At 43.3% G+C, this 13040-nt stretch overlaps 1 protein-coding gene across 4 annotated transcripts in view; it reads left to right on the forward strand.

Moving 5' to 3' along the window:
* Positions 1-1042: 1042 nt before the first annotated feature.
* The window catches only part of PAMR1 (peptidase domain containing associated with muscle regeneration 1), a 72885-nt gene continuing 60887 nt past the window's right edge, over positions 1043-13040 (forward strand). For 3 of the 4 annotated variants that reach the window (XM_030560049.1, XM_030560050.1, XM_030560052.1), the window contains exon 1: positions 1043-1263. In XM_030560049.1, coding sequence (XP_030415909.1) covers positions 1191-1263 — 73 coding nt within the window. In that variant the 5' untranslated portion in view covers positions 1043-1190. Of the gene's footprint in view, positions 1269-13040 lie in introns of all 4 variants that reach the window. The other variant, XM_030560051.1, reaches the window with a different exon arrangement.

Genomic DNA, 13040 nt, shown 5'->3' on the forward strand with positions numbered 1-13040 from the left:
GGAGATACAGGTGCATGGTAGAGCTGGTCAGAAAAGAGAATTTCCATGCAACAGGAAATTCCAACACTGAATTAGCTTTTGTTCTAAATGGGAACAAAAAGTAGAAATTTTCAATTTGGAACCATCAAAACACTTCATTTTGATAATGTTGAAACATTATGCTATAATACAAAGCATTATAAATATAAAATAAATCTAATTTTAAAATATAAAAGTTGAACCAAATTAAAATGCAACGATAAAGTCAGAATGAATTGTTTTGACTTTCTTCCCTCAAAATTGATGTGTTCCCTTGAAATATTTAGATTTCAACAAAACTACATTTTCCAATAGAAAACTATTCTGTCAAAAGTTTGTCACCTACTAGGGTAGGTGTTCCGAGCCATTCCTTTTGCATTTGCATTTTATAGCCATAGTGGAACAAATCTTTAAATAACCTTTTTCATTATTTGATCGCTGCATAAAAATGTGTGTTACAGTGGTGATGTTGTAGTCACCTTGGTCTCAGGATGTTGGAGAGACAAAGTACATGGGTCCAATATCTTTTACTGGACCAGCTTCTGTTGGTGAAAGAGACAAACTTTCAAGCCTACACAGAGTTCTTCTTCAGGTTATGTTATGATAGAGGCATCCTCGAGCAGCACATTTCACGTGGTGAGATTCCTGGCCATTGATGGGGATGATAGGAATGCTCTCCCCATGCATGCCCAGCCTTTCACTAACATGCATCATTCGACCAGCACACAAACTCCTGCATAGTTAAAGGGACCTTGCACTGAGCACCTCCTACTGGGGATACAGGCACCTTCTGCTCATTTACACTAGCTGGTAAGCCATACAAAGGATTTTTTTTCCTTTATAATTTCTTCCCTTTGAAGATGAAAAATGCTGTCTAAATTTGAGCATTATTCCCCTTTTTTGATCTCCACCCCAAATATCCTCCATTAAGTGGGTTGCCTGCTGGAGCCCAGAAAGGGTTAATGCAGCAGTGAAGAGGTTTGGGGTGACGTCGCGCTTCTGGACGCCTGAGGAGTCTCTTGAAGGTAGTTCCCCTCTGGTGATGATGGGAGTGAGCAGAGGTCTGAAATCCGAGATGCCTCGCAGCCTGGACTTGGTGAGGTCCCAGTAAAAGCAGCTCGCCTGCTATCCCTCTCCCTGAGCAGTCACTCCGTTGCATTGGCCTGGGCAGCATGGAGCTAGCCCCTTGGACTCACATAGGACTCGCACTCCTCCAACTCTTTTTCATTTCCTGCTTGCCAAGAGGTACTGTAAGTAAGCGAGTGCATTCTATACGTGGCTGAATGCTTCCCTTCCCTTTACTGTGGGCAGGGGGCTTTGATCTCTTGCTGCTGTCCCGAGAAGAGGAGAGATCTGAAGGGATGTTAATAATAGAAGGGGCTTATTATTTATTTATTTATTTATTTATTTGTTACTGGCACCAGGGAGAAACATCCAGGATAATTTCCCGAGACATTTAACAGGCTTAAAAGGGAAACAACTGGCTGAATTTATTGGCCAATGGCCATCAAGAGAAGGGGGTGCAATCACTTCACCTACTTAGTGCTTTATTTTCTTAACACTCGGCACTAAGGAAATAATGATAGAAGGGGCACTTAAGTCTATGATTTGTAAAGCTTAATTTGTTTGTCTTGGCAACAGAGACCAACATCAAGAGAGGAGGGGAAAAAAGCCCAACAGGGAAAGAAGGAAAACAAAAGCCACACATTGTTTCCGACCTGAGCTTTAGTTCTGCCAGTATTAGTGTTTCAAAGGGGAAACCTTGTTAAAGCTGAATGATCTTTTTATAGCAAATTCTTATTCCACTTTCTGCTGAACTAGCATACTCAGTTCCCTCTTGATAAGGTTAACAATGAGCATTACAATAGAAGCACACACATTTACTATGATTATTCCTAAGAATGTGCATTGTTTACATGTGAATGCGGCTCTAGCTACTTATAAACATTGGCTCCTAATGTCAGCTCTTTGTGCTGCTCTGTGAGGAGTGTTACCCATTAGAAACCAGCAGAGGACTCATTCAGAGATAAGGCGCCTCTAAATCAGTGTTTCTCAATGACCAGTCGTGGACCAGTGCAGGTCCCTGAGAGATCCCTGACATATAGTTTAGGAAGGCAGCATGGGGGTCCCTGGTAAGATAGAGTAACACTGCTCACATTTCAGTTGTGAGAGACCCATGATATCGGAATTCCCAGTAAGGTAAGTATCTCTTTAAAAAAATAATGACTGTAAATATCTAGTAAACACTCCAGTGACCCAGACAATGCAGCTTTCAATAGCTATAAATAGCACAGTATTTATGATAATGGCTCAGGATCCTCCCCAGTCTCCGTGGGGAAAGGGGACATAAACAGAGTGGCTTCCCTCTGTCGCAGTTTTATTCTTGTCTCCCAGATAGGCCCCGGGTGGAGGATGGGCACTTTCTAGTCAGGTCATGTGCTTCCAAAATGTTAACAAGGGGCTCCCTCCAAAAGGTTCTGACTCAGTGATACAAGTGAACATTCCCTTGGAAAAATACTGTGCCTCCCACTCCACAAAACTCATTCATTCTTTCCATTGTTTTCCCTCCCAAATGCATCAACCCTTTCTCTCTAATCCTCAGCCCACAACTTATCATGCTTCACTCTCCCCTCTACCTGATGTGACCCTGCTACCCAGCAGCTGTTCCTTACCCTAGCAGCAGCGATGGCAGGTGGGTCCATCCATCCCTCCCACAGCCTCTGCTGGTGACAAAAGAATAACCTCACAGTCTCTAGTTATGGGGTCGTTGTTCTAGTGGAGAGTAAATCCCCCTTAGTTGTTGGGCTGGGTGGTCAGTGGTGGATGAGTGCCTTTTTGGAACTGGAGGTGGGCAGGTCTCTCCTGACTGCTGAAGGCCTCAGAGGTGGGAGGAGGTCTTTACCAGGCTGATGATAGTGGTGAAATGGGTTTTCCTTGGCTGGTGATTGGAGGAATGGGCCTGCAGGTCCCCTGCTGGTACTAATTCTTCAGATGCTGGGAAGGTAGACACCAGCATGGCAAGAGGTGAGCTAGAGTGATTGTAGGACTCCCTCGCAATGCAGCAGCACATTGGCCCTATCTCCTCTCCTGGTCCTCCTCTTGCACTGCTATAGCTGGTGGCAGGGAGGAGTGCAGGGACTATGTGGTGCTTTCCCCACATGCACCTGGAGGAATTGGTGGGGGATGCAAGAAGGGAGTTCCTCATACGGCAGGGTCACTCAGAAAAGATGGGCCATTTTAAAGAGCAGAGTAGCCATCACATTTTGGGGCAGGTTCAGAAACAATGCTTTGCCACCTAAGGAAATAACCAATTTCTGTCCATGATTATCACACTTTACTATACAAGGTTTGTGGGGATTTGGGGACAGGGAGGGGGTAAAATTAAGGAGCTGGGTTTTGGAATAAACCTGAAGCATGGCTGATTCGTATTTCCTAAAAAAGGTGTGCATATGTTGAGGTCCCCATGTCTCTTGCTGCAGAAGTGGACCCCAAATGCATTCAAGATACATCCAGATGCATTCAATCTTAGCCACCGGGTTACCTCAATTTATGTATTTTTAGACTCTTCACAAGGACAAAGGGCTAGAGACTTTCATTCTAAATGAAAGCTGGGATTATCTTTTATAGGACCCCAAGGGCCAGACCTGGTAACAAGAGGTTTGCAGGATCCCCTACCAGCTCATCAATGCCCTGTACATTGTCCATCCACCAAACCTGCAAGGACCCCCACCTTAATACTGTCAGTGTCAGTATTACTTTGGGTGCTGTCTCCTATGTGAGATGAAACCCCAACATTCCAAGCTTCCAGGGGCAGCAGCCACCAGGGGAGGTATTGCCATATGGATATATTAGAGGGGGATGGGGTCAAGGGCCATAGAAGCAATATAGATGCTCTAGTTTAGTGAGAGAACCCCATGTCCCTTGTGTAGAGGGGAGTAAATCCCACATCCCCATGGGAATAATTGAAAGGAAATTCTGGGATGTAAGCCTCATGGCTTTTCCTGACATCCCTGTGCGTAATTGCAAGGAATATTATTTGTAAGCAAACCTGCTGAGGTGCTCAGGGTGATGGACAAGAATTCATAATAAAAACTAGAGACTAGTTCAGTCCAAAATCCTTTCTCCAAACACCCACAGATGCTGGGGCTGTTTGGAGATGGATTTGAACTTTGCGGCTTGCCCTTCTCTGTAGAATGGAAAGGACCAACACCTTCCACTCTTTGGGAAAGTTCGGCTCAATATCCTAATAAAGATGTGAGCTTTGTGGGCTTGGGCTCCATGTGCTGGTGGGCTCTCCTTCCAGCTCAGGAAAGAAACAGTGTCCTGCCCAAGTCAATTTCAGGCCCTTGTCTCTCAGCACCATTCATTGATCAAACACAAAAACTCAGGAGTAACACCAAACAAAGCAATTCCCTTGCCCAAGATGGCCTCTAGTCCTTAGAGGTCTTTCACCTTTCCTCTCAGTGGTGGAAGGAAGCCACACCTTTCCCTTAAGTCCCTTGCTAGCTCATGTGACAGGCAGGTAGCCCATAACCCTTTCCTGGCTGTTTTACCCAGTCACAGACCCGTCTCAAACAAACTCATGATAGCAAACTAACTACAGCAAGATAATAATGCCAAAACTACACAGGGGAAGCTGAGAGGGGAGCAGGGTTGGGGCAGACTGGCCCAGAGTGCTTTAGAGGCTGAAAGCATCCTGCTCATTTTGGTTTACGGCCTGTATTTTGGCCTGACTGGTCAAAAACCTACACTGAGGAGGTGAGGTTTGAGGTTTCCAGGGCTGGGGGAGGATGTGGGTTGAAGAGGAGGGTGCTCGAGAAGATTAGGATCTGAACAAGGTTTGCTGTGGTCTGTAGTTGTAGCATAGCATTCTGGCCAGTGACCGAACCAGCCTGCCTGGAAGGGGAAGAGGGAATTTTGGTGGGCTCAGTATAAGGCAATGAGGAAGGGAGAAAGTTCTCAATATGGGGCAATGATGGGTGTGATAAAAATTGCCTTTGGGGAAAAAAAAGGTGCTGTTGAAATGTGGGGAGCAAGGAACTGAGAGCTGCTGCTGGGGTAAATATCAACCCCCTGGTGCCTGTCATGACTGCTTATAAATTAGAGTTCCCAAAATGGCAGTAGAAATACCTGCTGGGATGAGGTGGCCTGTAGAACACTGCAGTCTTTATTGTACCAGGGGGATTTGTAGGGCTCATGTTGCCATGCTGGAATTAGAACGGGTACAACATTGACTTTCTTGTGTTGGAAGACTGTGCTCGGCATTATGCTGACCACTCATTTGGTGTCACGTCGGCAATGAAGATCAAGCACCAGAAAACCCTAGAAATATTCTTGTTATGTGCTGTTCCTGCCATCATACCACCTAGATGGCCACTTCCAGCCCCAGCACATACCAAGTTACTCTCAGAATTTTTCAAACAGCCTCACTTTTGTCAGACTTTTACTTGGCCTTGTTTTTAGTTACATGGAGGTATTTTCAGAGTTGCTTTTTAGGATGGGTCAGGCAAGGCCACTCATATAGAGAAACAAACTTCAAAACCATATTCAAATTCCTGTTTATGACAGGACAAAAACCTGAAAAGTCATTTGTTCCCCCTACTAACAATCTTTCTTTTCCTTTCTACAGAGGAAAAGCTTATGAGAGGTTTTTGTTGTTGTATTCTTGCTAAGAAGCAGAGTTCCTGTGTTTATAAAGGGTATGATTGGTGCTTAGTATTGGTATTTAATATACAGTAACACTTCTACAGCCATCCAGGAACTTCACAGTTGTCACTTTGCTGCACTTCTGGGCCACTCAGTACTTCATTGCAGTATTCGGAGCCTCTTGCATCAAAACAGGCCCCACTTCTTGAACTACAGTAGAGTCTCCATTACTGTTATCAGTGTAGAGCAGTGGTTCTCAACCCACGGCCTGTGGGCTGTTTGCAGCCCAATCAGCACACAGTTGCGGCCCATGTGACATCCTCATGGGCATATAAGTAGTATATATATTGTGTGGATGAAGCCCACATAACTCAGAGAGCTGCATGTGTGGCCCACAATGGTTAAACAGGTTAAGAACCACTGGTGAAGGGCTTATAAAACACAGTTGATCAGACCTGATCCAGCAGCAGGCAGGTGTATTTACACTAAAAAGTGAATTAAATTTTTTAAAAAATACAGTACTTAAATGGAAAGTATTCTTTGTGGGTAGTTTAGTCCACTTCAAATATACTTCTGCATCTGGAACTAAAAATAGCTTCAGCGCTTAAAAATGATAAAAATATAATTGAATAACACTTACGGCACTTTTTGTCTTTATAAATATTCAATAACTAAGGGGACAATGTTAACCAGGAATCTAAGCAATGCATAAAAAAGAATTAAAAGCAGTGTCAGTGCTTGTTCCTGAATTCACCTGCCAATTTTTGTGGCTTATATACAAACACTTTCTGTTTGTTTTCCTTCCTTCCCTCCCTTATTTTTGTGTGAAATGCCACACAAATAGCAGGGAAAACATACTAACAGGGGAAACAATGACTCAGTCCTCACAAAGTTGCTGTCCAATGCACAAAGTAGGCAAACTGAATAGAACAGGAAAATATTTCCCCCTTTCAGCTATCTTAGTTGTTTCCAAGAATTGTAAGTACAAAAATTTCAGATTTTTCAAGTTGACATTTTTGCCTTCATCCTTTCAACATCTGTAGGAAGCTGGATATTATGAGCATCATTTGTACAACGTGGAAACTGAGGCAAAAAGAGGGTAGAACAAAGACTTTCATTTTCAGCAGTGATTCGTGATTTTGGTTGCCCTACTTTCTGAGTGCCCAACTTGAGATATTTTGAAGGGGCTTGATTTTCAGAGGTGCCAAGCACCGACTAGTATGGCTGCAATCCACTGGGGCTGCAGATATGCAGCACCTTTAAAATCAGGTCCCTAGATATCTCAGATGGGGCACCCAAAATATGAGACATCCAAAATTAGAGCTCTGTGGCTATGTTGACATTGCATTCAGAAGTGTGACTGGAACACACACAAACATACCCAAGCTAGCTTTGATCTAGCTAGTGCAGCAGCAGGGACTAAGCACTTGAGTACGTACCCAGGGTCCCAGGAGGGCTTCAGTGATGTACCCAAAATCAATAAGAATTAGTTTTAGGGACGGGATTAGAAAGCTATTGTTCTTGACTCCCAGGCTTGTGCTCAGACCACTAGACAATGACTGAAACCCTGGGCCTATTACATTCAGTGGGAGAGTTTTGCTATTCACTTCAGTGGAGCCAGGATTCTCTCTTGTTTACAGCTGATAAATTATATAGCTGCTGTGTGTGCTCAGAGCTCTCATAGATTTTAATGTCAGTTCAGCCCGCAACAGCTACAGGATGGGGACCAGAGACTAACTGCAATATTCTCAAGAATGAAAGTACAATGGAATTAAAAAAAATAAAGCAAATTTAAAACCAATAAGCACAGACCTGAAAGGGAAAGAAAATGTATCACCACTTGTTGGGTTTCACCTCTGTCAGTGCTATTTTTTTTAATGAGAAAAACTCATTTCAAAGATATTACACTAGGGAACATTATTTAATATGAAAAACTTAAAAATTGCTCCTTGAAAGTCATACCCAAGCTTTCTCCATACAAGAGAACAATTGTTAATGAGTATCATAGAGTAAGAATTAAATAAAATAAAAAGGGTCATATTTTTCCTGTCTAACACGAACTGGTTATATAAACATCCAAAGGGATGCAAAAGGAGTATATCTGTTCAAGCTTACTCTGAATTATAAAACGCTTTTAATTTGCACAGCACAATTGTCAGAATTCTGGATATAATTACTTACAGGGAAAACTGTCAATTTAGGCCTCCAGATTAGGTGCCACCCATTATTAAAATAGAAATAACTTGTGATTTGTTTAACGTTAATGAAAACCATTTTTTTAAAATGGATTTCTATAGTCCCCTGGAGTGTTTTGCAACATAAATTTTGCAACATGTACAAAGGAAATTGAATGTAAGCAAAAGTGAACTTGACCAGTCTTTTATCGTTGGCAAAAATAAGGAAGGTCAAAAATTACAGGCATACAAAAAAAAGTCCAAAATAATTTATTTCTGTAGAAGTATTTCATTTTAATTAATGCTTAATTATTAAGTCGGGTAATGCCCAAACTGTGATTAGTAACATGGATTTTAGTTTTTTTAAAATGTGAGATTAGGTTTTTATAAATTAACTATTTTATCTTGACAACTTCACCTTATGTCCAGTATACCTGAGGATGTTGCTACCTGAAAAGTGACATCAGGATATTTGCAGGAATGTTTCTTATTAATTATTATTATTTTAACAATTTAGACGTGGATCCACAAATATATTTGTGGATAATCTCATAATCTCCACTGATTGCAATAGGATCTAGGTATTAGCTTTTGTCTAGCAAATTTCATCCCTAGATCTCAAAGCGTATACTAGGGAGAAGGGTAAGTATCACTAACTAGATTTTACAGCTGGGGAAAGTGAGCCATGAGAGAGCAGAAGTAGCTTGTAGGTTTTGAAATTGTTGTAATTCAAACAATAATAAGAATGTGTTTATATTCTCTTCCTTTCTCTTGGGGACCATGTGACTGTTGGATCCAGCAGTGCCATAGGATTCTCTCTTTTTGTGAGTTTTGGACAGCATTAATGTACCATTTTTATATAAAGAGTATGGGAAATGGGGCACTGCCCTCTTTTACTGGGGGAAAAGTGTGGATGTGTATTTTGAAAATCAGGATTAAATGAACTAACTAGTTTGAGATGAAAAACTGTATATCTCATTCCTAAGCCCCCGGAGTCATCCAGTCCCTGACAAACCATGGCTAATATGGAGCCTACAAGCGAAAGTCTCTGTATCCCAGGGCTTGTCTACATCACAAAGTTGCAGCGCTGGTGAGGGGGTTACAGTGCTGCAACTTAGGAGGTGTACACATCTGCAGGGCATCACCAGCGCTGCAACTCCCTGTTTGCAGCGCTGGCCGTACTCCCGTTTTGTCTCGGGTGTAGAGGATCCAGCGCTGGTGATCCAGTGCTGGTAATCAAGTGTAGACACTAACCAGCGCTTTTCTTGACCTCCGTGGAATAAGCAGGTATCGCAGCATACCTGAGGAAGCCTCTCTGGTGATCAAGCAGGTCTCGTTCCCCGGTTTGCTCTCGCGTTCCCCGAACCCCCGAGCAAGCAGGTCTCCTTCCCTGCGGTTTGCAGGGGGGTTCGGGGAACGCGAGAGCAAACCGCGGGGAAGCAGGTCTCCTTCCCTGGTTTGCTCTCGCGTTCCCCGAACCCCCGTGCAAGCAGGTCTCCTTCCCTGCGGTTTGCTCTCGCGTTCCCCGAACCCCCCTTGAAGCCGCCCAACAGCGCTGCAGTGTGGCCACATCTAACACCACTTGCAGCGCTGGTTGCTGTAAGTGTGGCCACTCTGCAGCGCTGGCCCTATACAGCTGTACTAATACAGCTGTAACAACCAGCGCTGCAAAATTGTAGATGTAGACATACCCCCAGTTTTCCATTCTCTTCTGTCATACAGTCCCATGCTAACCTGGATCTGGTTACAGCTATAACTTAAAGGTGCAGGGTAACATTTTCAAACGTGCCTTTGGCTAGATCTACACTATAATATTCCACTGGCATGGCTATGTTGATCAGAGGTGAGATGAGATTTGATCCTTACCGATACAGTTGTGCTCGCAAAAGCCCCCAACACAGATGCATTATACCTCCAGAAGTATAGTTTGTTTTGTTTGATGGGGGTTGGGGTGTCAAATTAGCTATGCCAGCAAAATTACAGCTTTGTGGTATAAAACTGCAGATGCCCTCAGAGCACTTTGCTGGTATAGTATACTGGTGTTACCGAAAAAACACACTCTTACATGGGGATGAGAGTGTCCATGGGGAATTGTAGTGTTATAACTAACTTTAGCTTATACCCATATAACTTTCCATGTAGACAAGACCTTGTTCACTTAGGAGCCTAAATCTCATTGATTTCAATGGGATTTAGGTGCTTAACACTTTCTGAAGTTTATGTGGAAGGTTTTGTATCTCACTCCCACGCTCTAGAACCATCCAGCTCCCTCTCCCTACAACCTGGAACTCGTCTGGTTGCCCCTGATCTATGACCAAGTTGCCAGTGATCTAGCAGCAAAATGCTGATGCTTTTTGGCTCAGTCCAACCGTCACTGAAGTCAGTGTCAAGACTTGACGAGAGAGGAATCAGGCTCATCTCCCATTCTCAGTCCCCAGGAGCTACATGCTCTCCCAGTCCTCAGACTGAGTAAAGCTGGTGATTTAGAGTTTCTCTCTCTCCCAGCCACCTCTCCCTTATTTCAGTAAGACCTTATTGTCTGTACAAACCCTTTTAAGGTTGTTTTTTTTCTAACTTAAAGAAATACTATGGAACTATTTGAGGGAGGGGTACAGAGTGTTGAAAGAGAGATTGCACCCCTCTCTGGAGAGGTTTCCAGCTCTCCAGAAGGATGCAGTGAAAGTTACATTTTGGATGATTGTGTTTTCATTGAATTGCAAACAATAGTTCTGTCAACCCCTCTGACGTGAGTAGTAATAAAATAATTTCTTGTGGGACTTTATCACCTCATTCTCCGAGGTCCTGCAGTTTGGGATAGAATTGCATTTGAGGTTTGGCAAGGAGGTGGCTGGGTGAGTCATATGTATGCCCCGACCATCCCGGTGATGGAAAAAAACAGACTCTCTTCTGTCAAGGTGATGTGATTAATAAACTGTTTCAGTTCCTCTGCCACACTCCATGCTGGGCAGCACAAGCAGGTCACTCGGTGGGAGGGGGCAGCAGCCTTTTTAGAAAGGTGAAGTTGAAATAAGTCTATTTGAAAGAAGGAAGAAAAGAATCCTAGGCAGGAAGGAAAGAGAAATTATGTCAGAGGCTGACAGCCAGGGAGCATTCCTCAGGACTAGACTTGCTGTGGATTCATTTGCAGAGTGCATTGGGTGCTAATGAAAGGTTGACAGCCCTGAAGATTAGCCATGGAGCTGCTACAGTGCAAAGGCCCAGTTTCATCCCTGGGCCAGCCCTGTGTGATATATGCTATATAAGTGAGAATATGAGTATCATTTATATAGAGGCAAAAAGAGGTTAAGAACAAAGCATTTCCACAGGGACCAGTCCTATGGTCAGTGCATAGACTGTGACTCTCTTATTCAGCAGTTCAGCTCCAAGGACAAATTAAACTGAACCCCCTCTGCAATAACCTTGATAGGCACGTCTACAAGGTAAGTGAGGTGACTTGTATTACTGGGGCTCATGTTAGTGTGCTGAAAATAGCTGTGTGGATCCTGCAGGGGCTTGGGCTAACCACCCGAGGGGTGAGACCCTCGAGTGAGTCTTTGGGCTCTCTGATGAGACAGCTCACAAAGGGGTCATTAGTACATAGTAAGCTGAGGATGCAAGGCTGGATCCCTCCATTCCTGCTGGGTACTGAACAACCATCAGATGGTAATGGCCTTATGAACCATAATGGCCCCCAACATTACAAGCGCATTTATGTGCTTACTAATAACTGTGAGCGCAAATAAAAAGGATGCACACATCTAAGTACCTTACTGACCTGTAGACCAGGTAGCTAGAGCTGGAAACATACTCACAATATCAAAGGCTAGGTTGAAGATCTCTTTAAAATCAGATCCCAGCTCACTACCACCAAAAAGGACTGGACTGGAATCAGTAACTGAGAGGTGAAAAGTTCCACACTACACTGACATGCTCCTAAGTCAACCAGTACTCCCACCCACTCTCTGACACCTTTTCCCCTGCCATTTTCACTCTTTAATAACATTGCTCTTTCTTGCTCACAGTTTCCATGACCTGGAGCTGGTTTCTTGTGTGCAGTTTGTGCTGGATCTAATGGCCTTTTCTTCCATCATGAAAACCTTATAAATTACCCATTGTTTGTTTGCTTGTTCTTGTTTCAGATAAATATTTGCATGGGGAGTTTTGCAACTCAGCCTCTTTAGAGTCACTACAAGTCTCTGCCTGGACATGTATCACACCCTCCGGAAATACAGCTGCTGGCTACAGACTTGCTCCTTTGAAGGGTGCTTCTATTAGCAAAGTCAAGCCACTAACTGCCCCACAAATATTTTAGCCATGATTCAAAATGGTCCAGCTTCTAATTTATTGCACTAAGCTCCACCAATCAATCCCTCCTCCCCTCTTCCTTCCTCTCCCCTCAGTTATGAAACTAATGGTAAAGGGTGAGTGGGGGAGTAAACTGAGTCCCAAAAGGGATGAATGACATACTGCCCCCAAAAACAAGAGAATAAAAGCAGGGGACCACTTATGCTTCTCTGAGTCACAGTTCCTTCCTGGAGCTCCTGCTGGGGCAGAATATCTGTGTGCTCTTCTAAAGGCTCAATCTAGCCTTCATCAAGACACAAATCGTCTTTAATATATGTTAGTCGCTCTTTTTATGTCCACTTTAAAGTGTCCAAGCAAAATAGCTCTTTCGCCTTTTATTACACAGGGTGAGGAGACATCTGTGTAAAGCAAGCTGGATTCCAGAGTTATTAAAGACACACTGTCAAGTCTTTATGTAGATTTAAAAAAACAAAAGTGTACAAAACCTAAGAACATAGATTCCATTATTTTTTGTTTAAATCCAGAGGAAATGGTTAAAAATGCCACACCCAGGAATTCCCCTGCCATGTGTACTCCCCAAACTTTGCAACCCTGTGTTAGTGCATGAGAACCTGAAAGTGAATTAAATTGGTTATAAATCAACGGAAAGCCCATTTCAGTGTCTCAGCTAAGTGCTAGAAGTGAGCAAACAGCAGACACAGGGAAAAGGAAATCTCATGTTTACAATTCTTTAAGGGCCAGAGTCTGCTAACCCTTCCCTATGCTGCTTTACTCTGCAAATAGACCCGCTGATTTCAACTTGAGTAAAAAGAGAAGAATCTGGCCTGTGGGTCTGGTCTAGTTGTACCAACGTAACTAAAGCTGTGATTTGACATCAGTTCAGTTAAAAACACTAAC

Source organism: Gopherus evgoodei, chromosome 4, assembly GCF_007399415.2.
Source record: "Gopherus evgoodei ecotype Sinaloan lineage chromosome 4, rGopEvg1_v1.p, whole genome shotgun sequence".
NCBI lineage: Eukaryota > Metazoa > Chordata > Testudines > Testudinidae > Gopherus > Gopherus evgoodei.